The 27,403-nt window shown below is 47.3% G+C and overlaps 11 protein-coding genes across 11 annotated transcripts; 5 read left to right on the top strand and 6 right to left on the bottom strand.

The window, feature by feature from the left end:
- Positions 1–51: 51 nt before the first annotated feature.
- Positions 52–1,523, bottom strand: F5147DRAFT_803147 (uncharacterized protein; the record flags this gene model as incomplete). Its single annotated transcript, XM_041443320.1, has 13 exons — positions 1,403–1,523; positions 1,343–1,352; positions 1,270–1,289; positions 1,182–1,214; positions 1,027–1,123; positions 936–970; positions 854–884; positions 766–798; positions 637–713; positions 535–589; positions 382–477; positions 215–331; positions 52–161 (listed from the first exon to the last, which is right to left on the bottom strand). Exons 1-13 carry the CDS (start codon positions 1,469–1,471, stop codon positions 52–54), a joined length of 783 nt encoding a protein of 260 aa, XP_041292122.1. The 5' UTR covers positions 1,472–1,523.
- A 1,147-nt stretch (positions 1,524–2,670) lies between these two features.
- F5147DRAFT_761384 (uncharacterized protein) lies at positions 2,671–3,664 on the top strand (the record flags this gene model as incomplete). The annotated part of the gene is made up of 2 exons (XM_041440529.1): positions 2,671–3,021; positions 3,071–3,664. 2 exons carry the CDS (start codon positions 2,671–2,673, stop codon positions 3,662–3,664), a joined length of 945 nt encoding a protein of 314 aa, XP_041292121.1.
- A 692-nt stretch (positions 3,665–4,356) lies between these two features.
- Positions 4,357–5,617, bottom strand: F5147DRAFT_698244 (uncharacterized protein). Its single transcript, XM_041437541.1, has 3 exons — positions 5,276–5,617; positions 5,067–5,218; positions 4,357–5,013 (listed from the first exon to the last, which is right to left on the bottom strand). The coding sequence occupies exons 1-3, from the start codon at positions 5,559–5,561 to the stop codon at positions 4,798–4,800; spliced, it is 654 nt and encodes a 217-aa protein (XP_041292120.1). The 5' UTR covers positions 5,562–5,617; the 3' UTR covers positions 4,357–4,797.
- Positions 5,618–7,073: 1,456 nt separating this feature from the next.
- On the top strand, positions 7,074–9,323 carry F5147DRAFT_211578 (pyridoxal phosphate-dependent transferase). The gene is made up of 7 exons (XM_041428621.1): positions 7,074–7,375; positions 7,430–7,780; positions 7,837–7,987; positions 8,038–8,135; positions 8,187–8,331; positions 8,384–8,903; positions 8,949–9,323. Exons 1-7 carry the CDS (start codon positions 7,210–7,212, stop codon positions 9,048–9,050), a joined length of 1,533 nt encoding a protein of 510 aa, XP_041292119.1. The 5' UTR covers positions 7,074–7,209; the 3' UTR covers positions 9,051–9,323.
- F5147DRAFT_211497 (uncharacterized protein) lies at positions 9,095–11,438 on the bottom strand. Its single transcript, XM_041428620.1, has 12 exons — positions 11,160–11,438; positions 11,069–11,099; positions 10,958–11,017; positions 10,652–10,909; positions 10,570–10,596; positions 10,420–10,512; positions 10,273–10,363; positions 10,093–10,222; positions 9,845–10,040; positions 9,621–9,793; positions 9,425–9,561; positions 9,095–9,377 (listed from the first exon to the last, which is right to left on the bottom strand). The coding sequence occupies exons 1-12, from the start codon at positions 11,321–11,323 to the stop codon at positions 9,139–9,141; spliced, it is 1,599 nt and encodes a 532-aa protein (XP_041292118.1). The 5' UTR covers positions 11,324–11,438; the 3' UTR covers positions 9,095–9,138.
- A 333-nt stretch (positions 11,439–11,771) lies between these two features.
- On the bottom strand, positions 11,772–14,012 carry F5147DRAFT_698228 (uncharacterized protein). The gene is made up of 2 exons (XM_041437540.1): positions 13,567–14,012; positions 11,772–13,402 (listed from the first exon to the last, which is right to left on the bottom strand). Exons 1-2 carry the CDS (start codon positions 13,881–13,883, stop codon positions 12,214–12,216), a joined length of 1,506 nt encoding a protein of 501 aa, XP_041292117.1. The 5' UTR covers positions 13,884–14,012; the 3' UTR covers positions 11,772–12,213.
- A 1,767-nt stretch (positions 14,013–15,779) lies between these two features.
- On the top strand, positions 15,780–17,659 carry F5147DRAFT_774458 (uncharacterized protein; the record flags this gene model as incomplete). The annotated part of the gene is made up of 16 exons (XM_041441612.1): positions 15,780–15,902; positions 15,970–15,979; positions 16,040–16,059; positions 16,115–16,147; positions 16,199–16,295; positions 16,356–16,384; positions 16,441–16,471; positions 16,527–16,559; positions 16,613–16,689; positions 16,745–16,799; positions 16,853–16,951; positions 16,998–17,111; positions 17,171–17,211; positions 17,269–17,294; positions 17,344–17,491; positions 17,546–17,659. 16 exons carry the CDS (start codon positions 15,780–15,782, stop codon positions 17,657–17,659), a joined length of 1,050 nt encoding a protein of 349 aa, XP_041292116.1.
- Positions 17,660–18,171: 512 nt separating this feature from the next.
- On the bottom strand, positions 18,172–18,887 carry F5147DRAFT_211469 (N19M, NADH-ubiquinone oxidoreductase 9.5 kDa subunit). The gene is made up of 4 exons (XM_041428619.1): positions 18,724–18,887; positions 18,528–18,672; positions 18,383–18,462; positions 18,172–18,334 (listed from the first exon to the last, which is right to left on the bottom strand). The coding sequence occupies exons 1-3, from the start codon at positions 18,766–18,768 to the stop codon at positions 18,416–18,418; spliced, it is 237 nt and encodes a 78-aa protein (XP_041292115.1). The 5' UTR covers positions 18,769–18,887; the 3' UTR covers positions 18,172–18,334; positions 18,383–18,415.
- A 2,126-nt stretch (positions 18,888–21,013) lies between these two features.
- Positions 21,014–22,648, top strand: F5147DRAFT_698216 (uncharacterized protein). Its single transcript, XM_041437539.1, has 4 exons — positions 21,014–21,301; positions 21,360–21,634; positions 21,698–22,154; positions 22,264–22,648. Exons 1-4 carry the CDS (start codon positions 21,035–21,037, stop codon positions 22,432–22,434), a joined length of 1,170 nt encoding a protein of 389 aa, XP_041292114.1. The 5' UTR covers positions 21,014–21,034; the 3' UTR covers positions 22,435–22,648.
- Positions 22,649–24,036: 1,388 nt separating this feature from the next.
- Positions 24,037–24,855, top strand: F5147DRAFT_774455 (uncharacterized protein; the record flags this gene model as incomplete). The annotated part of the gene is made up of 5 exons (XM_041441611.1): positions 24,037–24,046; positions 24,101–24,144; positions 24,212–24,416; positions 24,516–24,569; positions 24,617–24,855. The coding sequence occupies 5 exons, from the start codon at positions 24,037–24,039 to the stop codon at positions 24,853–24,855; spliced, it is 552 nt and encodes a 183-aa protein (XP_041292113.1).
- A 44-nt stretch (positions 24,856–24,899) lies between these two features.
- F5147DRAFT_803105 (pyridoxal phosphate-dependent transferase) lies at positions 24,900–26,835 on the bottom strand. The gene is made up of 7 exons (XM_041443319.1): positions 26,616–26,835; positions 26,211–26,561; positions 26,007–26,157; positions 25,859–25,956; positions 25,663–25,807; positions 25,091–25,610; positions 24,900–25,045 (listed from the first exon to the last, which is right to left on the bottom strand). The coding sequence occupies exons 1-7, from the start codon at positions 26,818–26,820 to the stop codon at positions 24,944–24,946; spliced, it is 1,572 nt and encodes a 523-aa protein (XP_041292112.1). The 5' UTR covers positions 26,821–26,835; the 3' UTR covers positions 24,900–24,943.
- Positions 26,836–27,403: the final 568 nt, after the last annotated feature.

The following is a 27,403-nucleotide window of genomic DNA, read 5'->3' as shown; positions in this document are numbered from 1 at the left end:
CTTGAGCTTGGTTAACTAAAGCTGATGAACGAAACGTACCTAGCCATCCAATTACCATACGATGCCTTGGGATGTCACGTCAACACAGATTTCGATTTCCAGTAAAGAGGAAGCTCTGACCTGCAATAGGGCCGTAGTTAAGATGACAAGAACAGAAGAACCTAAAAGATTTTTCAGTAACCTATCTTCATGTTCTAAACAGACCATTCCTCACACAATCCACAAGCAAAGTAAAATATGTTGTGCTCGATGAGGATCTCGAGCAATCGATTCTCGCCACCCCACTTTTTTAAGCTTTTCGTGGCTTTGTATAGGGAAAATAACACGATTTCTGTACGGCGTCAAAATATGCTTTTCAAGATTGACAGGATGAAAGCTCACGCAATTCTGCGAGAATAAGTAGACTATATGCCGCGACGATGACGTCATTCTCCCCGGCATCAAAGCAGCTTACAGAGGGCATCGGCATTATCATCACTAGATGTATATAGTGATCAATGAACGTCAACGAGAGCAGGTAGATGGGGTACTTACTTATCGTTGACGACGTATGCATCTTCATGATCACGATACCCAATATGATATAGAGCTAAAAGAATTGGGTTGAATACAAAAACACAAGATTTAGCCACATACTGCTGTACTGATCGTAAAAAACAGAACAACCGATCGTTTGTTTCCCCAAAGTACACATGTACGTGCAACAAATATACCTGGAAAAGAGCGTGAATGAGATTGCAAACATGGAGCGTGTTCAAAGCATACATTCCGCGCAGACCAATATTACACCACCAATGTCTAGGAGCGCGTAGGCGTTAATATCTTAAATGAACGATCTGCCACAAATACTGACAAGTGTCCAAAGTATAAAATATCTGGCACAGCTGACCCCAGAAAATCAGCCTCGGAGGTAGCAAGAAGTATGCTGAACTCACAGATACGGTCTGTGATGAAGCGGGTTGTACCCACACTAGGAAACCCAAAGTTTACTAATTAGACAGCGAAGAGATTGCACATTCGACATACCGATCATTCCCAAAGTCACGAAGACAAACGGGAGATAACGACAGACCAAGTATAGGAATTTAATCATGCACCATCGTCCATGGAACAGATAAGTGACCTGGGGTTCAAACGAATGTTCAGACAGGCAATTGACATACGGACTCCTAGTAACGTACCTCGCTCGAGATCCTGATCAAGTAGTCGTACACCTATATCAAAGAAAGTTGTTTAATACCCAACAAAAAGTAGAGCGCTAGTATTCACCAAGACACATGCTATGGCCACTAATTTGGACAATCAGTTGCGGTCCATATCAAGTGTGCATAGAGACAGTTACCATTAGCGTACTGGTCAAGTTGATGAGCCACCATCACTAACTCGTACTGGAAGTACTTACATTCAGGCGTAATAACACAATACCCATCTGGGTTAATTCGAGTGAGGAGTAGTCTGAGAGTGAGCTCATCACAATTATCACTAGTAGTCGTAGAATAGGAGAATTAAGAATTAAGGAATGCAATATTACTCGCGCTGAAGTGACTGAATGAAGGAGAGTTAAAAATTAAGGGATGCAATATTACTCGCGCTGAAGCAGCTGAATATAACTCAAGCAAGTCGATGCGCTTCCAGTGCATACCAGTGTCTAAAAGGCGCTTGTGCAATGTATAAACGGCACGTCATACGAGGAACGTTGGACCTGACCACGTTCCGCTATACGATCAGCCTATCAAAACTCGACATTCAATTGGCAAATACTTTGATAGATCCCGGGCCCTGGTTTTCACAACGGAAAGCCTGCGTCTATGAGGTACCGAGCATCTGTCCGAAAGGGTCATCCCTCCGGCTAAGACCAGTCCGGAGCAGCGTGTGGCGCTACGGTGGATATATCTGCAGTCCGCCGACCATCCATTTTATTGGATAGAACCAGTGATCATAGGCAAGGCATAGTACAACTTCGGAAATTTGAGCTGATAAAGGCGCATATTTCCGTGGCTGGTCCTAGTTTCGCATGTTGGGGCAGAGGTCGATTGCATTTTGGAAAAAAAATAATCTGCGACATGGTCGACCAGGTCCCATATGGTGGAAATACACTGGGAATTGCTCGTACGTCAGCTCCACATTCTCTGCGCTTGATAGTCATGCCACGAGCGTCGTGAAAGTGGCTGAGGGTGAGACCTTTACCATGGTCCGTCGGGGAACCGGTTCAAAGTTCGCCTGTATCTATCCCAGAAAAAGGAACGGTAAGGTATCCTGAACCGCAGTCATGCAGTCCTGTGTTGAACATGGGCGTCAGCTTAAAGTTATGAACCAAAGATATCACTGCAACGCCTGCTTGTGACAGTAATACAGCCACATAGTACCTGAAAAGAACTTCGGGAATGGCATCCAATGACAAGCTTCGTATAAACCTCATAAAGCGCGCAATGGATAACTCGGTAAACGTATCGTCGCGGTAGAGCGCTTGAGCAAATTGGGTTAACTAGCAGTTAAGGATTTACGATTTTGATTGGCTGACCGTAAAACAGCCATGACGTAATCAGCAATAATATGTGATTAAGTAAGCTAAGCGAAAGTATTGCATTTGCCAACGTCTCTTCCCTTCTTCTTCATCTTATACCTCATCACTCTGCTCAAATCAATTATCCTATCTTGTTCTCTTTAATCATGTCTACCTTCCCCATCTTTCACACCCTAAACAGTGGAGCTGGCTTCCCTGGACTATCCTCCTACCCTGCTGAGCAGATATCATTAGCCCCTATGGAGCAACCCCTGTATGATCCAAAAGCCGCCGACCTTGCTGCGCTGGATTTAATACCTGAAGATGACTGGCTTAAAATTCTGGGGCTCCAACCCTCATCTGCGCCTGGTGCATATTGGATGCATGTGGACTCTCCTCCCATTGCGGAGGAGTCGCTCTCAGACGTCCAAAATGATTTCACCGCTGCCATTCGCATAAAGGTTTCCCATCCTCGGGTAGCTCATGCGTGTGATCACTGCAGGCGCAGAAAAACAAAAGTGAGTTCTCTTTTCATTCATTCCACTTTGTCTGACGTTTTGGGCACAGTGTTCGGGGGATCAGCCAGTGTGTGCGAGCTGCAAGAAAAGAGGCAAGGTGTGCCAGTGGACTCCTATCAAAACCACTAAAGAGCGACGAAGCCGGAAGCCTTATGACGTTGGTTCTGAATACCGCCCTCGAGCAAGTGCATCTGCACCGTCTGCCCCGTATATTGCGGCACCTAGGGCGACTTATCCGAGCGTTATGCTCCCGAATCCGATGACCATTTGGTCTATCGAGGATGCTATGTCTGCAGCGCAGGCTAGTACGATTTCGAATGCGTCCTCTAGTCGGAGCGAGCCTTCTTTTCAAACACCCACTGGCTGGAGTGCTCAGTATGATTCGGACTACGATGTTCAATGGATCCCATCGCCTCCTTCCTCCTGTCCTTCATTGGGGAGTGATGACTTATCTCGCGAATCGTCGCCTTTGGACACGCCCACGCGCGCCAACTCAACACCTGACTCAATATATCTTTCTGGGGAGGAGCCGGCGCAGAATTTCGACGACATCGATGATTTCTTCAAAGATCTATATCAAGGTCTATCTCCCGAGTGGTCTTCTGTCTTACAAAGCTGGCCGGAGATGCCTTTTGCTCAGTAAGCGCCATTGCCACGTCATTTTTCGTGGGTTTGCAGTATGGACGCTTTTGCGATACCTGTAGGCCCATATAGAGATGTGTAATGAAAATAAAACACTTTTATTTCATAACTTGAGTTATTTTTACTTGAAGCGCATTTCGTGAGAGGAATTCTTGGCTGGAAGATTCCACGTACATCTTTTCAGTGAATTTGACAATTTTCCGAAGCAGTGCACCTCCCACAGCAAGGTACGAGCAAATTCAACTCAGTGAAGACCTCGCTCACCGCATGGACCTTATGGACACATGATCAGTCTATTGATATTTTCGCTCTCTTTCTTGTAAATGAGGTACAGAGCATTGTAGCTGCACTCCCTCTGATATTTGTAGTATATATATCAGTTCAGTATGTCCTATTGTGTGTATCCTAGCTATTAATTATTGTGAAAGCCTACTGTACAGGGAGGAGCGCAATGCTGACCAGAAAATGTTAATATTTTGAAACTACCAAATTAGGACATATTTTGAGCGGTAGTGACCGCTTTCGGGCAACTTTCTGGTGTATACACTGCTGGTGCCTTGTTTCGCCACGGCTTGGCAGCCGAACGGTGGCGCAGGCCACTACACACTCTCATAATGCCAAGCGACCGCGGAGCGCAAACATTCACGCCAGAGAACCAGTCGTAGCCCAGTGTGGGCCTATGAATTTTTGATCGTTGTGGTAGTACATATACAGTAGAAAACGAAGCTGCACTAAGCGAATATAGAGGCGATACGAATTACAAGTGGTGCAGTAAAGAACAGAGAGAGACGAGACGCAAAAGTGTTGGTGTATATGGTGATCTAATCGCACGAATCAACTACTGACCTCGCTACCTCGAACTGCGGTGCTCACCAAATGGGACGCCTTAATGCAATGTAAATGTGGCAAGTGACAGTGGCGATACAAGTTGGGAGTAACAGAGTGATATGAGCCAACCGATAGATATAGAAGAGCGCATTAGGGTTGGTGAAGCGGCAGCTGCTTGTTGACATAACCGAGAACTTGTTGAAACTCCAATCAAGGCCATTATTGGTGGTACAGTTTGAGAAAAGTGTTCGCGCGAGAGCCCAAGGGGTATGTGATAAGACGAAGGGATGGTGGGCATAATGCCTGTTAATTGAAGCCGTCGAAATGACCCTTGAGGATCCTCTCGCCCATGGGAGAAGGCGCGCGATGCCGGCGTCCAGTGTCAATGCTCACCGTTGCCGAGCGCCTTGCCTTGCGAACAGGAAATGAGGGTAAAGTTGTTGTGGCAGGGGAGACTGCGGAGTTAGGTGGAGCAGTAGGAATTGTGGGACTTCGAGAGTTCGTATTATCCATGTTCGGAGGCTGAAGAAAGAAGACAATTAATGGCGCATCACATATACTTTTTAGAGATATACCTTTGCAAGTGCGCTTCCGAGTGATAGACGCCTTAACAACCCAGCTCCACGGTCGGTCTGGGCTTCAGGGGCAGGTGGAGCGGGCGCAAACCGCCCAGATGTACCAGCCCAACGGGAATGAACCGATGCTGGAAGTTCGTCGAGGGCGTCGTCTGTGAGGATGGGTATGAGTTAGTGAGGGCAAGAGGGCAAACGACTAAGGAACCGACCATCAAACGAAGGTTGACCACCAAAGCCGCGGTAAGGAACCGAAGATGGGGATTTTGAGGTTGGAGACTGAGACAGAAAGGAAAGGATGGGAGAACTGGATGGGGAGGCAACCGGAACATGGGGAGAATTTAGACTCAATGGAGTGTGTAGCTGGGGAGGTGAGCCAGGTAAAGTGGATGATTCGGAGGAAACGGACATGGAGCGGTGCCTCCAGTGATGAGTAGCCATCGGAATTGGTTGAGAGTGCTTCACGGAGTCGTCCTTTTCATTATTATCTCGATTCATGTTTATTTGGGTGGTATAAAGGACAGAGTGAGTAGAAGAAAGGAGAGCAAGAGTTTAGATTTCTCAGATCAGTCAGACGACCTTTATAATTGGCGATGGCAAACGCCGAGTGTGTCATCCCACGTGGTCATCGCCTTACAATTTTGCCTGTTCAAATCGATCGAATCGATCATTTTCTCCTTTCGCTGCGTTGTAGTTGAACTCCTTTCTTGAATGAGTGTATAGTGAGTGCGAGTGCGAGTGTGGCGAGATGGTAATGAATCACGGCAATGAGGTGAATAATTGTGGGGTAAGTAGATAATGCGGGGAAATGATCGAAAACTTAATGGAGCCGGAGACTCAGAATAAGACATGCAACTTGTCAGAACTCGATTCGTCTGATACCGACATTGATCAGTACGGTGAGCTCAGCTTGAATGTGTTTGTACTGTTTCATAGAAATTTAATTGCGGTCTGTGCAATGCAAATTGAATGATAGCTTGAACCGATATTCCGGAGCCAAACTGCAGAATTGGGAATGTTGCAGGCGTAAAGTCTTTCCATACTAGTAAATGTCGAATTGACCTAATTACTGTTGGGCTCACACATGTATTGTTAGCATGTGTCATTTGTGTGGGGAGATTTGACGCTGGACTGATGATGCTCACGGGCGGTGAGCCAGCAAGCAACGTTTGTTGAGATGTGTACGTATTGCTTATCTTATCTTTGCCTCATTGTTCTCATACTATGCGTTCACTTGAAGCGTCATTCTAACTGTGTAAGGGGTTTCATAACGCCCAGATATTTCAAATCAGCTCATTATGATTCATTTAGAACCTTCTAAATTTGGAACTTGCTTTAGCTTATCCTGTACATGTCCTCTAGTAGGATCCGCAGTACCCATGACACATGACACCTTTTTTTTATTCGCAGGGATGAAGCCTCGCAGTCGAATGCCGTCGCCGAATCTAGAACTAGGTTTGCGGTAACCTGTGCCGCGGAACTGGTTCAGAAGAACCACGTGCAGGTAAGTACCCTCGACTACTAGCTTGCTCACAATTATCACAACCTCGAAACCGGCCCTTTACATGATCAGCTGCCCGCCTGATCCAGATTTCTGCAACTTGTACTGTCCGTCGCTCTAGTCAGCTCAGGTGACCGCGTCACGACGCACCAAGACAAGTCGGACGAGCCTCAGCAGACACATACTATCTGGAGTACGTGTTAGATGAGGGTAGTGACTGCGTGGATTGTAGGGGATTGCAAATTGCCATCAATTTCAAACCCTTATTCTTATCTCCGCTCTACTCACCGTCAGCTCAAGCTCCACCAGCAAATAGTACAGACAAGCCTCGCAATATTCGCTACCGGTCCATCTTCGTGCATACCACGCTAAGCACAGCGGCATTAGAATTTCACTCTTCGACAACAGAACCATCTCATCGTACTCGGGACCGCGGTGGTTTCGAGTTTGATGGTAACAAGCAGTTTCAACTGGGCGGCACCTATATTTGGTCCTTACTACAATGCAAGCATAGACAAATTCACCAAAGAAGACGTGGGCCAACCAACCTAACGAGTTTCAAATTCGGCCTCGGTCCCTACATCGTGTTTGGCCATCGGCTCCGGAATTAATATCCTTCTCTCTCCCTTATCTCAATTCCGTTCGATGGAGACACCACAGATCGACAACAATGCTACCAGTAACAACCGTGTCATCGACCTTTCACATCACTTATCAGATGAGGCTAGGATTCGAGTTGCAAATCCACTAAAAGACATCATGCGAGTGATCAGCGAGTGCCCAGTCACTGATCTAATCACTATGGCAAACGGTAATCTCACTGTCATGCACAGTGGTGAAATGTAGTCAAACAGATGCCTTCCAGGCGATCCTCATCATTCCCTCTATCCTTTCCAGCAATTCATGTACGAAGTACCATCTGTACAGGACCCATCTGATCCAGTCACCTCATGGAACAACTCTGGGCGAACGCAGATCTTCCATTCCTACAAAGATCAAGATTGCGCACTACCCATTTGTAAAGCCTTCCAGTATTCCCGCGCTGCTGGTCTTGTACAGTGCAATGATGCAATCACCGATTTCACAAACTTGATATTCGCTCCGCCGAATCATCATGTCATGTTGACAATCGGGAACTCTGATGGTCTCGCAAAGATTTTTCGTATCTTCGGCCAGAAGGGAGACCATTTCTTGACTGACGAATTCTCTTATCCCGGTCAGTGAGAGTAGACTATTTCATATTTGTTCTGAGCTAATCTCGTTGTCCTGTAGGTATAACAAACTGTCCTCTCCCATACGGCGTCAAGTGGGTTGGTGTTAAGATGGATTCTGGTGGTATCATTCCTGAGGAGCTAGAAAAAGTTCTCATCAGATGGGATGAGGCGAAATTAGGACGACGACCTCGCGTTCTCTATCTCGTTCCGTAAGCTTTTAAATTTCAGTCTGAATGCACACCACATAATGTATAATCAGGGTTGGCCAGAATCCAACTGGATCAACATTGAGCGTGGATCGTCGCAAGAAGATCTATGCCATCGCGCAAACATGGGATTTAATTATCATAGAAGACGGTATGTCGACCCAGCGGTGTTATCGCACCTTGTCTGACATTCTTCTCGCAGATCCATACTATTTCCTGCGATACGATATCTCTCAAACGAACTGCTCGTCAGCAGATCCTGATGAATTTATCGAGAATTTTAGAAGCACTTTGATACCTACATTCCTGTCAATGGACGTCGACGGCCGTGTGCTTCGTCTCGACACGTCAGTACGCCTAGTAACTGGGCTTAGTCACCTTTTTGATCATTGTCTACAGGTTCAGCAAAGTGCTTGCCCCCGGAATGCGATTGGGTTGGATCACAAGCAACAAGCTCTTCCACCTAAAATTGGGAGAATACACCGATTCATCGACCCAGCCGCCGCACGCCTTCGGACAGATGTTAGTCACCGAGATGCTTAGCGAACACGGCTGGAAAATCGGGGGCTTCTGTCGGTGGTTGAGAAGCTTACGCTTGGAATACCAGAACCGCCTTGATTTCCTCCTAGACGTTTTCCAGCGCGAAGTAGAACCCACCGGTTATGCCAGCGTAAACCGCCCTGAAGCAGGAATGTTTGTGTGGATAGAAGTATTTTTCGAGAAACACCCTCGGTTCGTTCGCGAACAGCGTTCTGGTGGCTCGCCTGTTGTTGCGCGGACTAATACGGAATGCCTCCTGAAGGAGCTTTTTGAGACGTTGATGAACATTCAAGGCATCGCCTTCGTGCCGGCTTCTATGTTCACTATTCCAGAAAATCCTCTGTGGGTGGAAAGCGATGGGCATGTACCGTTGGGCGATGTGAGTGTCATGGATTCAGCAATACTTTGTCTGACTCCGCGACAGCGCACCAGGTTTCTACGCGCAACGTTCGCTGGTACTGAGGAAATCATCGAAAAGGGCATGATACGCCTTGGCAAGGGTTTACGAGAATTCTTTCAAGAATAGCAGGAAGAGCAACCGCAGTGATTACAAGTACACGCAACATTAAAAGTACAAGCATCCATGAAACCCGTGATGAAAGAATGAATCGCGATCACAAAGGCACAGGATCTTCGAGCGTCAACGTCTTGTCAGCGACACGCCTCATGAGTTCATCCGCCCTATCCAGATTCGCTTGTATCTTCTGGTCCCTGCCACCCATCGCCAGCTCAGAGACTCCCCATATTTTCTTCATCTTGGGAACAGTATCCCGTAAGCCGGTCGCTACCATGAGGAAGTTTTCAATCGGGACGCCGGCATTTCGCATGCAATCCATCGTACAATTTAGGTACCCTGGAAAATGGTTATGAAACGCGTGCAGTCTGCGCTGGAACACCCACATGCACGTAATTCGTCATCCTCGGGATATTTGCTGGATGCGTGAGTGTACTCCCCTGCCCCTTTCACATAGCTAAACATTTTTTCCACAAGATTAGTAGCGTATCGGGCCATTTGCACGTGATAGAATCCGAGCATCCTGCGAAGCAAGGCGATGGTCAGCAGAGGACCGGAAGCGCGGAGAGGTCGAGAGCATACGCGTGAGCAAGTCCAGTAGGGTAAACGATGAAAGATGATATGAAACCGGGGTCAACCGGCTCATCACTACGTGTCTGTACAGCTATCTCGGTCTCTTTGAGAAGGTCCTCAGCTTCTTCCTTTAGCTGTTCAAGAGGGAACTTGGAGTCCAAGCCAGGGTCATCGGTGTAAGCCTGCCATCCAATGTAATCCGCATCCAAGAAATACAACGATGCACGACCTACGTTCATGAACATCTTGAGGTACATACTCCGGATGCCTATCAAGAACGAATGCTCGAAAATGGCTCCTCTGCTGGACTTGGGAACATCCTTCCAGATAGTTCTTCCCCATTCGACCAAGTCGAGAGCTCGTCTGTAATACTGGACACCAGCCTGAGGTTCGTCTCTTAAACCGAATGCAGCTCTCATTATCCATGCACTAAAGCGAATGATCAGCAAAGTTTTTGAATATAGAACCCGACCTTGCGCACCGGACAGTCACGGCCAATGCGGGGCGTACATCATCCCAACCATTCTCCTTCAAGCGTTTCTGCGCCAGTTCCTTGACGGTCTCGAGTCCTTCAGAATCCCAAGCCTTGCGAGCCGTAACTTCGAAATAGACTGTACTTTGGTTAGTACATCTTCGACAAGCGATGCTAGCATAAGATCACTTTGTTGATTGTACATTTCAATCCAATTAGGTTGATTGATGTGGAACACGCGATCGTCACGCATAAAACCATTACTCAGGTCCGTCAGCCCCTGCGCCGTGTAAACATCAAAATATAACACGTGCGTTAAAACAACTCTGGACTCGCCTCTAGGTTTCCGCGGTGCACAAAAGTACCTGGCTTTTCAGACTGAGGAATTATTTTCATTCCTTTCATCACTTCTACCCCTTTGCTGAATTCCTAGTAGAGACTTCACTGTCAGCATACCACCATTTATCGAAAATTCGCTGATATCACCTCATACGCAAGTGCGATAACCCAAGCCTGCACCCACCGACAACGCTCAGTGAAAGCATGCAAAACTACGACTCAAGCTCACGCTGCTAGACACTTTCGCAGGACCCGCTCTCCGGAGCTCAGGAAGCATATCCGTCGCGATCTGCCAAGGGAACTTGCCCAATTTCTCATTCATCGAAAGAGGGACGATAGGCGGCCCATTTAAACGCGCATTCGCTGCTTTCAGATTAGCACTATACTGATTCTTTTGTTGTCGTTCTACGGGGCTAAGATTAGTTTTTGGCAGCGCGTCCAGCGCCTTCTGCCAAGCACGAGCGCTTTCCCTCCAATCCGCAAGCGCCTATGCACATCAAGTAAGCCCAGCCTAATCGGGATCAAAAGAACATACGTCTCTGGATGCCGCCAATCGCGACCACGCTTTTGCATAGCCCGGATCGATCTCTGTAGCCTAACACACGTATTAACAGTCCATGCAGCATCCACGACCGTGGAAGGGTACCATATGCGCATCGTCCACAGCATCTAGATATCTATTTAAAGATCGAAATCAACACAGCTTAAAATACATAATATAATAATAATATCCTCACTTGTTCAGGGCATGGTTACAAGCAGCGCGGTTTGCATATAGAACAGCATTCTTATCATCCAACGCGATGGCTTCGGTGTATTTGATGATCGCCCCGATGTAGTCTTGCTTCTTGAATAACTCGTTGCCTTCGTCCTTGAGCTGTGCGGCTGTTGGTTCGGGCATGTTCGACTCGGAAAACCAGGAAGGAAGCTTCGGGCACTAGGCTAGTTGATGTGTGGCGTCTCTGCCGTTGATGTAGATGACTCGGAGATGATTGGAAGACGCTAAGGCGAAGAGAGTCGGACCTTTGGGAATGTGGTGGTGGAAGCTGACGTTAACTGGCAAGCTCGAGACTTTGAGGCGGGGGCAATTGATCTACACGAGGCCAGACCATCGATGGGCTGGTGCATTTGTTAATTGTTACGTGTCGAAGAGGTCGACTCATCTAGGCGTGGCCGGCATATTACACTCTAGTGCGGGCAAGTGGCGTACTTGTGATACAAGTTATGCGTCGACTAACCATGATGCATGATGGACAAGTCGAGTGCCGTACTCGTGATGTCGAAATACTTGTTTCTAGCGCTCGTTCAAACTGTAGTATATGGTCAAGTTCCAAGCTTGATATCTCAAATTGGACTGGACCTCATCTATTAGGTATGCTGAAACGTAATCGATTACTAGTATACAGTGAATTAATCTGTATCAAAGGAGAGAACGGGTCGTACTTATTACTAACCCAAGGAATTAACGTGACCGACGAATGTAGTGAGCGGGGATATCAGATCGCAAAGTGATTCGATCGATAACGGGTTTAAAAGTACATGCAAAAAGTATGCAACGAGGTTTTCATATTGGATGGATGAATAGGCGCTATGTATGCCTTTAAAAGCCTTGAATGAATGTGGACGGCGACGTGTGTGAGTGTCCGAAAAGGAAGTGCGAAGGGTTATGCGTGACCCGTAAAAGAATGGAGGACGTCTTTCAAATTGTAACGATGCGCGAGAACAGCTAATTTGTTTAACAGTAGTCACGAGGCAGAGAGCATCAACCCTTGAATCCGAAGATCCGCGTGATCAATCCAAGAATGCAAGTTCACTCAGTCGGCGACTCTCTGCGTCTTGGATACCCTTGGTCTCAGATAGTATGCTTCCGCGGTTATGCATCGTCGGCCTGATAGATACCCGTGGAGAGGAATGTTGACTTGAAGTACTGGATAGATCCGCACTGGACCTTAAACTCCCAGTCACCGAGCGCCGCAAGTTGGTGAGCGAGTTGGTGCCGAATCTGGACAGATGTGTTGAGACCGACGAGCGTCTGCGAACATTTGACTCTGATGTACGCCGCCGGGATGGAGGGACCGGGAGTGGAGGGCAGGAGTTCTCCTTGTCCGGTATAACCGGAGGGGATGTGTCCGGCCGAGATGGTGATCCTAGAGGTGCTTGATAGCTAGAAAACGTACAAGAAACAGGGCTTTCGACAAGAATGGCGTGATCTGGGGGAAAAGAATTCTCCATTGGGGTGGACATAATTATGGACGGCTGAACATGGTGCGGTGGCGGCGGCGGTGTTGGAAGCGCATGCTCTGCAGGCTCCTCTTCGAGTACTTCTAGGTGTGAAGATGGGGATAGTGGTGGGACGCTACTGGAAATTGAGGATCTTGCTCTGAATGGCATCTCGGCACTAAGGTCCGCGCGAGCGCAATCGGAATCACATGCTGAGGACTGGGGTAGTGAAGAAGATGCCGAATATGACACCCCTGATGCCAGCGCACTAAAGCTGGGCAGCTGTCTTGGGTAGACAGAATCCGAGGCACGTGTTTCAGACGAACGATTTGCGGACATCCATTCTTCCTTAATCTTCGATGCCGCACTGAAGCCACTCTGGGCTTTGTCAGGGGCGGGGATGGGAGCTAAGCGCTCATCGGCCTCACGCTCTTGTTGGCTAAGATCTTTCATTGGCGGAAGCAAACCACGCTCGCGCAGCGCAGCCTGACGATTCTCACGAGAGACGAAAGAGTTAGGAAGTGTGGGAGAATGAACAGGAGTGACGCGTGGTGATCGAGGAGGTCGGGAAGAGCCCGAGTGCCCCACACCAGCTGGGGCACGTGTTGGACGCGGGGTTGACGACTCAAGCTGTGAAGATGAGGGAGTTGCCGGAACTGTGATATGTAACCTAGATGTTACGCGACGAATCAACGACGGTTTCATGGTAGGTGATGGTTTCGTTGTTGGCGGTAATGACTTATGGATATTGGTATTTGACCTGTAAAAAGGAATGTCAACGAATTGGTAGATGAAACCCTCGGAACAGAATCCGAGATGAAAAGCGAATAAGAGAGAAGAGAAGTTGGAGTTCCAAGAACATATATTACTGCAACAACCTCCGCACAAGTGCCATGGTAAGAGATGGAGATGACCGAAACTCACCTTAGGAGACCGGCGAGCTTCTCGGTTGCCTCCACTGGTTGCTCGAGGAAATGATCACTAGACTTTTCGTTCACCACTTCATCGTTACTTGTGCTCGTTGTAGGTATTCCGGGTAATGCCTTTTGAACATCCCGGGGTCGGTGCGGGGGTTGACGGATGTTCTTTGGAGTGCTGATGTGGAAACTCGTACGACGCTCGACCTTTTCAGGTGAACATGAGCGGTCGCTGTCGTCCTCTCTAGGAGGTGGAAGTGGTTTGGCAGAAGACTTTGACCACCAGCGAAGGCGAAGAGTATCAAAGCCGATAATAGATGGCATAATTATGGTCTGGCCAACGATGAACTAGGACCGGGGGTAAGGAAGGGGAGGACAAGTTGGGTGTCTGCCCTTTTAAGTGAAACGGGAATAAGTTAACACACACGGTATGGGGAGGAGCAAGCGTGACGGACCTTGTTCGACTTACAGTAACCGAGGTCTAACGGAACGTCACAGGACTAAACCACAAGGGGTGGATAAACATATTCGGAATTGGTACCTAGCTAATAGTGAGGGCACACCTAGGTAGGCTAATAGACAAATATTCGAAACTTTGAAGCATGTTTCCCTGCACTTGTTAATATTTTCTTACACGGTTCCGCAACAAAAAAGACTTCCACGCGGGTATGAATGGCGATAAATTTTTTTGATGGCTTGGAGGTCGAGAAAGAGCTCGTCAAACGTCAGTGTAAGCGCTCGTAAGGCTTCTCTTTAAAAAAAACTATAATAGGGCGCTGTTAGGGCGGTAGTGCCTATGGCCGACCAATACTCCGCGTCGTATGTATTTCTCCTCCAAAATGTTTCAATGCAATGAATGAAATTTTGACATAAATTTTGGATGACATCTAATTTATATCTAAATCCTTCATATATACAAAGGCAGGTCAGGTCAGGTCAGTATCACACCATTCGGCGAGAAGCAGTCATATCGTTTTATGGACCGCTGCAAGGCCGCTGAGAACTTTAACGAAAAAACTCAATGGATCAAAGGAGTAGAAACTCGTAGCTTCCATCATTGATCATCATCCAATGATCAGTGCTTCGCTGACCACGTTTGGGCATTCTTCAAAGTTCACCGTTGAACGAGGTAGTGCACGAGGCTTCGCAGTGGCTATGGATCCCTTTCACCATGTGTCCGACGTTCAGCAATGGCCGGTTATTACTTCTTCGCTAAGGTCGCTTAATCGTCAACTGACGGCGTGGAGCACCGTGGAACTGGAATTCTCCGTATTCTCTATATTCTCCGTCTGCTAACTATTAGGCAGACTTACTAGGCAGACCATTTTTTCCTTAACGACTTCTCAGTGCTTCACCGCAATGTTTTATCTCCTTTTGAATGTAGAATAAGTTTGAAGGTGCGATGGCATAGTGACTGGCGAAATGAAAATTAATGACTTGACAGGCCACTTCGGCGTTTTGCGTTCTGCCCTGCTTCATTGACCTGGTTGCTCAGTTACTCAGGCGTTGTGAACTCGTTGTGCAGAAGTACTTGGACGATCAGTATCGATATCAAGTTGTGGCGCCGGAAAACAGGAAAGAGTTTTGATATCCTCCGCAAGCAAGTAGAGCACTAACTTCAATAAAGCATGATTCGCAGATCTCGAGCAGCCCTGTAGAGTTCAGGTGACGGATGTCCTGTTGCCTGGTGCCTCCTGGCGCTCGTGGTTTCGAATAAGATATAGATTGATCGGGGAACTACATTCACGCAGATAGGTCACTTTATCCCGGTAGTCTAATTCAAAAGAATTGGACTGGACTAGATCGCACAGATTGATTGCCTGTGATATCACGACCGCGAATTTGGTAGTTGGTAGTTGGAATCGCGGCTCCGTTTGACGATGTAGTCGATAGTGATACCGGCAACAGTTGATACGAACAACGTTAAGAGCATTGTTGTACAAGAGATTCAGAAGCCAGCGCCATTTGAATATCCAACCTCCGTTCAAGGTCCTCACTTTTCCATGTTTGCTTGTAGGCACTTCATATCCGCGCAGTCATGAGAAATTCGAGTGCGAAGGAATGAACGAATGATGAAGCTCTTGTGGTGATACGAGCACTTGCTGTGGCGCATCCCTCAATTGGGCAAATGGAGAACTTGGACCGTTGTCTTCGCGATGACTTTCCCTTTTATCGCCTGGCAAATAGGCAAAAAGCATTTTCGAAGCGCGAGGATCGGAAATGTTCCGGATGGAAAACTTCTTTGGGCGCTTCACCCTCTCTTTCGCTCAGCGCTTCATGCATACTTCCACAGCGCAACTCAGTGTAGACGTGGCAAACCCCGATGTCCTCGTCAAAACAAAGGTGGGTTTACCCATTGGCGATCTCGTAAGATATTGAATCGTTCTGATCCTCATCAACAACGTCGCAGTATGCTTACGGTACGTCTTATCATGCTGTGCCATGTCACACTGCATACTCACCCAAAACCGTCTTGGCAGTGGCTTTATGTACCCTATGGGTAGGTAATGCGGCCATATTACTCCTTCTCCAACTAAAATTCTCGGTCAATTGAGGCTTATGACTACGTCACTACATTGGATGAAGAGGTGCGAGCTCCTGTATGAAGGCAATTCTACTAGCGATAACACCATTGTCAGCTGTCATTTGTTACGGGATCGACCTGGAGAATCGTCAAATATCTCTATCTCGTGTGTCGATATGTACCTTTCCTTTATCTAACTGTAGTCTCAAGCCGTGAGTCCGTTTGAACTGTCTTCTCTGTCTTGACATGCCCCATTTATCAATCTTATCAAGGGTCACTGGATAAATATCCATCGCTCAGCGTAAGTCCGCGTCGACTCTCACCGGACTCGGTGCCCTTTTAACGACCCTTGTGTAGATGTGTCAAACGTTGTATTCCATGAATTCGTGTAAGTGAGCCAGTTTGGCTATTCGACGCCAGTCATCTGACCCGAGTCACCGCAGATCTCGGTATCGCGATAATTGTCTCAGCAGAGAGTATGCATTATCTGCATCATGTGCCACAGACAGGACTGATCATGTGTATCAAGGCGTATTTTTTGTACGCACATATGCCATTTGGGAGCGTTCAAAACGGGTATTGTGGGCATTCATTGTCAGTGTTATTGTAAGATTTGTTATATCCCTGTCCCCGTGCTTTTCGCATACCTTAACTGCGTTAGTTTCTCCTGACGCCCATAGTTGGCATTCTTGTGAAATACAATTCCTCGACAATCAGTAAGCGCCCCTCCTGATATTCCGTAACCATGTGATGAATATTGACTCTTTAGTCACCAATTGGGTCGCCACCGGGGTACCGGGTTGTTCCAAGACGGATGAAACCTCTGCTGTACTTTATGTGTATGTCCTTATGATCATTGCTGAGTTAGGTGAGAGCCATGTGATATTGTTCGAATACTATCTAACCAATTCCAGAAATATTGTGTTTGACGTTGTATCAAGCCATTGCTAGATACCGACGTGAACGGAGTGCCAACGTGCTGAGGGTCCTTGTGCAGCATAATATATTCTACTTTTTGTGCGGAGTTGGTCAGTTTTGTCATTCTTTTCCCTCAGGCACAAAGTGTAATACCGCGTTTAATTCGTAGGATCTTCCGGCGTGCTCATAGTTGCGATTGCAATATTTCCTGTCAGTACCTGATTTTTTGAAGTTGACTTGAATATTGCTCATTTGATCGGCGTACAGCCATCATACTCTGATTTGGTGTCCAGGTCGGTGTCAGATTTTGTCGACAATTTACCACGCTGACCGCCTAAGAAGCATACAAATTACCGTCCATGCCGCGCTGGTTACAAGAATGCACCGAGCACTATGGAAATACAATGCAGACTATGCCCATCCAGATGAATTTTCCCTGACCACATTCAGTGCTGCTCCACCATTACGGTCCAGGACTGTGCAAAGCGTGGTTAGTTATGTAAGTAATGCTGCGACTTCATGGTTCATCCAACTTGACAAGCAGCAATTAAGTATCTGGACGAACCTTTTGGGAAATAAAGATCGGGATTACACTCCTCTGGACAGCAACCATTCCGGTGACAACACCCTCTTATGCGAATGGACATACGATGTTTGACAAGACTCCCTCGCTGACGCATAGGAGCGAGCACGACGATAGTCATCGATATCGATCACCCTCGAGCAGTATGAGATTTGCTGTTTTAGTCAAAACTCCATAGCAAGCCATCGGACGTAGACTCTGTTAATGTCAGATGATTTGATCTACACAACCATTTCATTGTGTTCATCTTTAGGGTGGATTTATCTCCGTGAGCTCGGATTTGTGGAGAGGGTGAGATGCAATCAAAGTTCCGACCGCGGAAACGGTTGCGCATATGGGAATCTTAGGGGGAGGATTTCCTGACTTGATAAGGTTCTTGTTGGTATGATTGCGGTGTCTATACATGCTCCGCTGACGCACCATATGCTTCGGAGAGTTCATCAAGGGCTGATGTGATGGAAATACCATTCCTAACATTTGAGGTGAAGTCGCAAAAAAGGGTCCCGAACGCCATCAGATTTCTAGTCCGGGGAAAACCCAAGACTTGGGGCTGCGCCACTCAAGCACGACAATACATATTCGGCGTAATTGGTGGTCCGTCCGGGATGCAAGAGTGACACCGATTGACACACCAATAGTATATTCTCGCAAGGAAATCCATGGTATTTGGTCAAGGCGATGAAAGGAGACTCCGATAGCTTGCCTAATACACACGTATAGCAGTCGATATAATGAAACGACTTTTATGAACTGATTGTTTGTCAACGAAATGCATAGCAGCAATGGAAGTAAACATACCTATCTATGATTCTATCCCGACCATCAATTACTCTACTCGTCCTCATAGCCTTGTACAGGCTTTCTCGGCCGTTTCGGCACTGAAGGGAAGAGTCGCATTTAGATCAACACGATGCGAACTAAAACCGTATGGCTAACGACGTACAAGGATATGAGGTAGGTATGGGCTCCGCGGGAGTGTATCCGAGCCAATTCCTTCTGACTGCGGGTACAGTCAGAGCAAGCACTGGTCCTGCGAGTCCGAGGACGCAAGAGCAAAAGATGACAGGCTGTTCATGTGCGAGGTATTGCTAGGATGTATTAGCCAAAGATATTAACGTTTCAGGTCGGACATTACGTACCAGATGCCTGTAGCCTCTTCGGAAAGGAGCAAAAATGGACGCCATGAGATGAGAACAATGCAGACACCAGGATTTGTGGGCCTACTGGAACTTCGAGGTTCGGAAGAGGTTGTATTTGTTTGCACTTGTTGTGTAAAGGCTTTAGAATTAAACATGAATAAACAACCATTCAGGCTTCAAGCTTCAAGCATGGCACTTGAGTACTGGCTTATGTGGACGAATTGTTTAATTGTTCCGCTAATCGACTTTACTTCCTGGATAGATCTTAGGTGGAATATAATGGAATTGAAGATATCACAGGTTCAAAAGGCGATTCCGGTGGATAGGTTATTGCCATGAACACACAAAAGCAAGGTGTCTTCGTACTGTCCCCTTCAGATTTATTGGATCACGTATCAAATCCTCATAAATAAATAATGTGTTTCTACTTTGTCCTGGGCGTTGACTTGTTGCTGCTTTGACAGCATCAATACCTGCTGGTGAAATTCGTCCTCTCTTTTGCGTATGTGAATCAAATTGCAAACATTGCCCTCTGGTCCACAAGCCTTATTAAAAGCTTTGGCACAGTGTATATGCATATCTTATATGCGAATGTATGTTGGTCATACTAGACTCGGGCGCATTTTTCCTACCTTGTGTAGTGCGTTTTGCAGCGTCAAATTTCCTGCGGGCGGTGGGAACGCGCTGGAAAGGGACCAGTGCCAGAGAAGTTAGAAAAAGTGCGGCGGAGGACATAGGCGATGAAGTGAGGTACCTTAGATCTGACAGCAGTGAGAAATCGCTCCTGCGAACACTGAAAGACGAGGAGTCCAGCCAATTGTTTGAGTTACAAAATCGGCGATTTGGGCGAGGAGTATTGATCCCGAACGAGCAAGACCCCCGGATATAAGTGGAGATGCAAGATTTGGGGTATACAGGTGGTTGATGTCTGGATTGTCGGTCGCACATTTTGCGGAACTCACAGCTTGCCGAAGGGATCTTGTCAGGCCTGCACGAGAAGAGCAGGAAAGGCTGCGTGAAAGTGCCAACCATGAAAGTTTCAACCTTCTAAGAGATCAGTTTCTGTAGCTTTGTAGATGATGATGCGGCGGAAAGTGATTGTGGACCATTGGGATCTCCGCCAGAGATCCAGTTGAAACAATTTTCTGATGTTGAGCGTTTTGGGCTCCTCCGTAATGACGGATGGTATAGCGGACTGCCTTGGGTGGGCGCCGCCGTTGTCCCCTTCGCGGGTGTTGCCAATATAGACGATAAGCTGTATATTTACTGGGCTTCTGCTTATCAGCGACTCGGACTTCATGCTGCGCATCGCAAATCTTGACTGCAGGGTCGTTATTGTCCGGAAAGCTTTACTCCTTCAGCATAGCTTGGTCGAATTTGGTTTGAAGGCCCTGCATCTTGTGATCGTACGCTATCAATTATTCTTATCCAAACCCGCTGGGCTGGCGTCGAGAATCTTCTGTCGGTGATCGCGAGAATTCCTTTTTGTTCGTCCTCCTAACTCCACATTTGATGATCCTTCTGCCACCGAGTAAGCCATTCAGGTGCTGGAAACACAAGAACACCTACCAGCAAGGAAGCCTATCGATACAGACCTGTTAACGCAGCTGGGACACGATTTCAGTGGATCAAAGAGAAGATAAAAGTTACTGGAAAGTGCCTGGTACAGGGCGAATATAATTCATGGACCGACTGACGGTCCTATAAGCTTGTCGTGAGCCCAGAGCATTCAAGGAACAAGGCACTGCGTGACCATGTGGATATTGCAGCTGAACTCCGAGCGGAATGTAGTATCTTGAGAGTGAGTACTGCCGCCACACCCACAAGGAATCCAAAACGGTATGTGTTTGCTCATCGTCGTATATAGCTTGAATTGGGATTTTGTTCTGCTGGCCAATCGTTCAAAGAATTAAAAGTGTTGCGGAATTAGCAGCTCACATTTTCAGAGATATTGTACGCTCAGTGCGAGACGGGGGATATATCTTCCTTCGGTTCCCTATGGTCGAGCCTAACAAAACATTCACGTTAAACCAGGCAGGTAACATGATCTCTCTCCAGGTATGGTTGACCGTCGCAGCAATGATGCAGTAAAAACGTGCGTGAGCCAAGTTGGAAAAACATAGATATTAATATTATTTGAGGGTGCCTCTTCAAGGAGCCCGCCATCTAGCGATGGCAGGAATTTGGGTGAACCTCAGGCTGCCAAGCCCGCGAGTTCAATGACTGTGGTTTCTGGGGTCCTACCACTTATACCAAATCAATCAAATATTGACTCTCGAATCTCGCATATCCTTTGATTGCGATTTTCAAAATGGGCCGAACACGCACGAAAGCCAAGAAGTCTGTATCCGCTGTGACGAACTCTTCACAATCTTCGTCGAGCTCAGCAGCTCCAGCCATTTCTGCTCTCCTTGACAAGGCTCAAGAGCTCATTGTACAGTGCGACTTTCCTCTGGCACGCAAATTCATCGATCGTGCTCTTGTCAGGGACGATGGATCAGTGAGCGAAAAAAATCAAGCGAAGGAGATGATGGGTGTCGTGCTCCTCGAAACTGGGGAAGTGGATGAAGCGAGAGAGGCAAGTTGAAGTTGTCTCTTGACTTGGGTTATACACCTGATTATTTACTTGTCCTAAGTTGTTCTTAACATTGCTTCCGCCACATCCAACAGCTCCTACACCTCCGCCACCTTCAGCGCATCTTTATCTTGCACAACTCTCCGCGGATCCGTACACTGCTTTGAAACACTATCAGGCAGCCATCGACATCCTTCAGACACAACTCAAAGGTAAGGCACCTTCGCCCACCCAGGGGGATGAACATGACGAAGGAGAGGATGAGGTGAGGAGCAATATCGTGAGGGCTTACGTTGGAATGGTCGAGGTATGGATGGACCCTGAGTATGATCTATGGTGCGTCCTCAATCTACCAATCGGAAAGCCTTTGTGAAAGATTTGACGTATTTTGAACAAAAGTTTTGATCCTGCTGCATCGTCAACATGTGATTCCCTTCTGGCAAATGCTCTACAGATAGATCCACATAATCTTGAGGCTTTGCAATGCCTTGCCAGCGTCCGCCTCAGTCAAGAAAAAATGGAGGAGGCACTAGCTGCACTTCTTACATTCCCACCCTCCTCTCCAGACGCGCCTCCTGCGCGCAATCAAGCATTGGTTGCGGCACTTCCTCTTTCCGTGCGGCTTGCGCGCGCCAAGCTACTTCTGGAGTGTGGCGCTTACCATGAGGCTCTTGATGTTTTGGAAAATGTTCTTGCGTCCGATGATTCCTCAGTAGAAGGCTGGTACCTCATGGGGTGGGGGTGGTGGCTGGTGGCCGAACGCCAGAAAGAGGGAGGTGAAGTAGAAGGAAGTGAAGGGCTGACCTGGGAGGATATAGCTAGAGACTCAAGGGACTGCTTAGAAACTTGCCAAATGGTTAGTCAGTCTCATTTATACCCATCTTGCAAGTCCTGTTGTAATGACTGCGCAACCTCCTTTCATTCATTGCGAGTCAATATCTGAGTACTTACTTTTTTGGATCCAGTTGCACAAGTCGCAGTCAGATCCAGACACGCCTATATTAGAACATGTCCAAGAACTTCTTGGAACCCTCGATGCACTAGGCATCACGCCGTCCCCGATCCAAGATGATGAAGAGGGCGACGGGGATGGTTTGGAGGATGCCAGCGATGATGAGGACGTTGAAATGTCATAACACGATGTCACAAATTGTGGCTCGTGTTCTACCTCAAAGCTGTTCCATATCAGTTTACCTGGCGCAATTATTCCAGTGTCTTTTTCGCGAGGGATATGTCTTATCGGCCAGATGCCTTTACTGGATTGACCGGATGGCCTTAACAGTCACTCAGGTAGTCATCACGATCTGTTCAATCCCACTAATGTGCGTTTTGTGAATTCCTTTGACATTCTTTGTGAACAGCTAGCAGTGCCAGTGATTTACGAGGCGTAAGAAATCGAATGCACCACTAACATAAAGCGTGCCAACCAATGTTACAGATAAATGATCCCTGCTAATGATCCTCTTTGCGGACCAGGCTAGTTGTTGGTGAGTCACGACTATTATCATAATCAGGAGCCATGTCTTGTTCATCTTGCGAAAAGCGTATTATGTGCAGACCCTACAACCGTCGCTGTGCTGACATGTCTAATAATCTCCAATGTGTTAAAGTCTATGGACTTAAGGCGCATGTGCCAGCGAATTGCAAGACCACACGAGTCGGAAATTATCATTATGACTTGGGTTCGTAATGGCCTACGTCCATCCGTGCAGCCCTAACACGCTAGCACCCAAGGAGTTTCAAATATCAATCGTACGATCAATCGATGGTCCCAATACTTGCGCCTCGAAGACCTAGGGCACATACAATAGTACTGCTTGCCTGAATGACAAGTTATCAAACAAACACTTAAAAGCAGCTAATTTTCGAGCCTCATATTAGTGGCACCACGATCCACCACTCCAAGTTCGTCACTCGCTTACACACATCCCTCGAATATGACCCTGGTCTCAAATGATCCCAGTTGGTGGCTAGTAGTCAGTTCGTTTCGTTTTTTCAGCTATTTGTTAGGTTTGTACAGACCGGTTGGATGGTATCGGGGACGTCCTGATCTAATTCGAATTGGTGAGCAATGAAATGAGTATTCGAGAAAATGCTGATGAACCAGATATTTCTAGTACTTACGCTCGGACGAGAGGTAAATTGATTGACATCACTGGAGCAACCATCTCGCTAAGAGTAACTCGATGTTATAGACCGAATTGATCTGGGTGAGCAGAGTCCTCCCATCTGAAGAACAGCAAGTAATTCAGAACAGAGGCAACACTGGTCACCAACGACTGTGCTATACCTCAATGTGTGTAGCTTGTGTTGTAAGCATGGTTGAGAAGTTGCACTGACGTTCAAATGGCCTAGATGCGTTACACTAGGATACTGACTGGGCGGCGTTGTGCTAATAAGCTGTCTATTGCAATCAGCGTGAATATTCCGAGTATGTCTCACATGCACTGTACTGGTGTCTTCTCACTGGCGGCATACAGTTTCTTCGTCAGTTTCGACGTCAGATGCAGTGAACGTGCTGTACTCATGCCTCCCCTTCCCATCTAATACTTGCGTGTAGGAGTAAGTGAGCACCCTTTACTAGCACGTTGTTAAACTTGGCTCAACATGATGACTGCAACAGGTGTGAGTTTTTTAAGTAGTGTTTGATCCTACTAATATGAGGTGTCCACTAAATGAGTGTGTCAGGTACTGTTACATTCTCTGTAGACCCTTGGGTAAATCTGGTCATAGCTGTCATGCTGAACGGTGAGTATGCAGCTGCAATGTCATATTGTCTTGACTGAAACATCATGCAAGTAGTCGTCACTGCTCGGTTGCATGCCATGTATCAGGGATGCAGAAAGGTGCTTACCTTTCTCATCGTAATCTTACTGGTTGTCAACAGTGCCGCCGGAGTAAACCGTATGGCAGGCTTATACTGATGACCCTGGCTTGGACTCCAAGTTCCCTCTTGAACAGTTGAAGGAAGAAGCTGAGGATCTTCTCAAAGAGACTGAGATAGCTGTCCAGACACGCAGTGATGAGCCGGTTGACCCTGGTTTCATGTCATCTTTCATCGTTTACCCTGATGGCTTGCTCACGCATATGCTCTCTACCTCTCCGCGCTTCCGGTCCTGTGCTGACCATCGTCTTACTTGACAAGATGCTCGGATTCTATCACGTGCAAATGGCCCGATACGCTACTGATCTTCTGGAAACAATGTGAAAGCGGCAGGGGAGTACACGCACGCATCCAGCAAATACCCCGAGGATGACGAGTTACGTGCATGTGGGTGTTCCAGCGCAGACTGCACGCGTTTCATAACCATTTTCCAGGGTACCTAAATTGTACGATGGATTGCATGCGAAATGCCGGCGTCCCGATTGAAAACTTCCTCATGGTAGCGACCGGCTTACGGGATACTGTTCCCAAGATGAAGAAAATATGGGGAGTCTCTGAGCTGGCGATGGGTGGCAGGGACCAGAAGATACAAGCGAATCTGGATAGGGCGGATGAACTCATGAGACGTGTCGCTGACAAGACGTTGACCCTCGAAGATCCTGTGCCTTTGTGATCGCGATTCATTCTTTCATCACGGGTTTCATGGACGCATGTACTTTTAATGTTGCGTGTACTTGTAATCACTGCGGTTGCTCTTCCTGCTATTCTTGAAAGAATTCTCGCAAGCCCTTGCCAAGGCGTATCATGCCCTTTTCGACGATATCCTCAGTACCAGCGAACGTTGCACGTAGAAACCTGGTGCGCTGTCGGGGAGTCAATCAAAGTATTGCTGAATCCATGACACTCACATCGCTCAACGGCACATGCCCATTGCTTTCCACCCACAGAGGATTTTCTGGGATAGCGAACGTAGAAGCTGGCATGAACACGACGCCTTGGGTATTCATCAACGTCTCAAAAAGCTCCTTCAGGAGGCATTCCGTATTAGTCCGCGCAACAACAGGCGAGCCACCAGAATACCGTTCGCGAACGAACCGAGGATGTTTCTCGAAAAATACTTCTATCCACACAAACATCCCTGCTTCAGGGCGGTTTACACTCGCATAACCGGTGGGTTCTACTTCGCGCTGGAAAACGTCTAGGAAGAAATCAAGACGGTTCTGGTAGTCCAGGCGTAAGCTTCTCAGCCACCGACAGAAGCCCTCGATTTTCCAGCCGTGTTCGCTGAGCATTTCGGTGACGAACATCTGTCCGAAGGCGTGCGGCGGCTGGGTCGATGAATCGGTATATTCTCCCAATTTTAGGTGGAAAAGCTTGTTGCATGTGATCCAACCCAATCGCATTCCGGGGGCAAGCACTTTGCTGAACCTGTAGACAATGATCAAAAAGGTGACTAAGCCCAGTTACTAGGCGTACTGACGTGTCGAGACGAAGCACACGGCCGTCGACATCCATTGACAGGAATGTAGGTATCAAAGTGCTTCTAAAATTCTTGATAAATTCATCAGGATCTGCTGACGCGCAGTTCGGTTGAGATACATCGTATCGCAGAAAATAGTAAGGATCTACGGGAAGAATGTTAGACGAGGTGCGATAACACCGTTGAGTTGACTTACCGTCTTCTATGATAATTAAGTCCCATGTTTGCGCGATGGCATAGATCTTCTTGCGACGATCCACGCTTAATGTTGATCCAGTCGGATTCTGGCCAACCCTGATGATACATTATGTGGTGTGCATTCAGACTGAAATTTGGAAGCTTACGGAACGATATAGAGAACGCGAGGTCGTCGTCCTAATTTCGCCTCATCCCATATGATGAGAACTTTTTCAAGCTCCTCAGGAATGATACCACCAGAATCCATCTTAATACCAACCCACTTGACGCCGTATGCGAGAGGACAGTTTGTCATACCTACAGCATGACGAGATTAGCTCAGAACAATATCAGATAGTCTACTCACTGACCAGGAAAAGAAAACTCGTCAGTCAAGAAATGATCTCCCTTCTGGCCGAAGAGACGAAAAATCTTTGCGAGACCATCAGAGTTCCCGATTGTCAACATGACATGATGATTCGGCGGAGCGAATATCAAGTTTGTGAAATCGGTGAGTGCATCTTTGCACTGTACAAGTCCAGCAGCGCGGGAATACCGGAAGGCTTTACAAATGGGTAGTACGCACTCTTGATCTCTGTAGGAATGGATGATCTGCGTTCGCCCAGAGTTGTTCCATGAGGTGACTGGATCAGATGGGTCCTGTACAGATGGTACTTCGTACATGATTTGCTGGAAAGGATAGAGCGAATGATGAGGATCGCCTGGAAGGTATTCGTTTGACTACATTTCACCACTGTGCATGATAGTGAGATTACCGTTTGCCATAGTGATTAGATCAGTGACTGGGCACTCGCTGATCACCCGCATGATATCTTTTAGTGGGTTGGCAAGTCGATTCCTAGGCTCATCCGATAGGTGATGTGAAAGGTCAATGACACCGTTGTTACTGGTAACATTGTTGTTTATCTGTTGTTCCTCCATCGAATGGAATTGAGATAAGGGAGAGAGAAAGATAGTCATTCTGGAGTCGATGGCTTAATACCAGAGGCCGAATTTGAAGAAGTAAAGATACTTCTGGTACTAAGGAGGCCAGGTGCGGTCCTGCCGCGGTCGTGACGCGCCTGTGAGGTGGCACTCAGGCGGCTTCGCAAGTTGCTCCTTCTCTTGTGCAGGCATTGGTCGCTCGTGCATATCAATCTTCTTTGCAACACATGTTTCACGGTATCTGTGCCGAGGAAACATCTGCAGCACTATCTCCTTTGTTGCGACGCTTCTTTTCCGGCTCTTCATCGGGCCATCAGGGATTTTCTCGGAAGCACTACTTGAACTCGAGGCAGATTGGCAGCCAGCACATGATCAATTGGCTTCTTTGATGTCTGAGCCATTCGTCGAATCATCCGGGTGCATCTTGCCGTTTCTGGGGGCCACTGCCTGAGTGTTTCGTACCACTAACCACTCTTGATACTTTTTTCGGAGGTGCTGTACCACTGGCTAAACTGAATAGCATTTGTGGGGTTCATAGGCTGCGTGAAATGAAATCTATTGATCTGAGGTGATGACGAGTTCGGTCCTGTGAGTCTCGAGTCTGTAGTTGCATGTGCAC

The sequence above is a fragment of the Suillus discolor genome (genome assembly GCF_016758755.1).
Source record: "Suillus discolor strain FC423 chromosome Unknown F5147scaffold_32, whole genome shotgun sequence".
NCBI classification, from domain to species: domain Eukaryota; kingdom Fungi; phylum Basidiomycota; class Agaricomycetes; order Boletales; family Suillaceae; genus Suillus; species Suillus discolor.
Note: the sequence above shows the minus strand (reverse complement) of the source record. Positions and strands in the feature narration are given on the sequence as shown.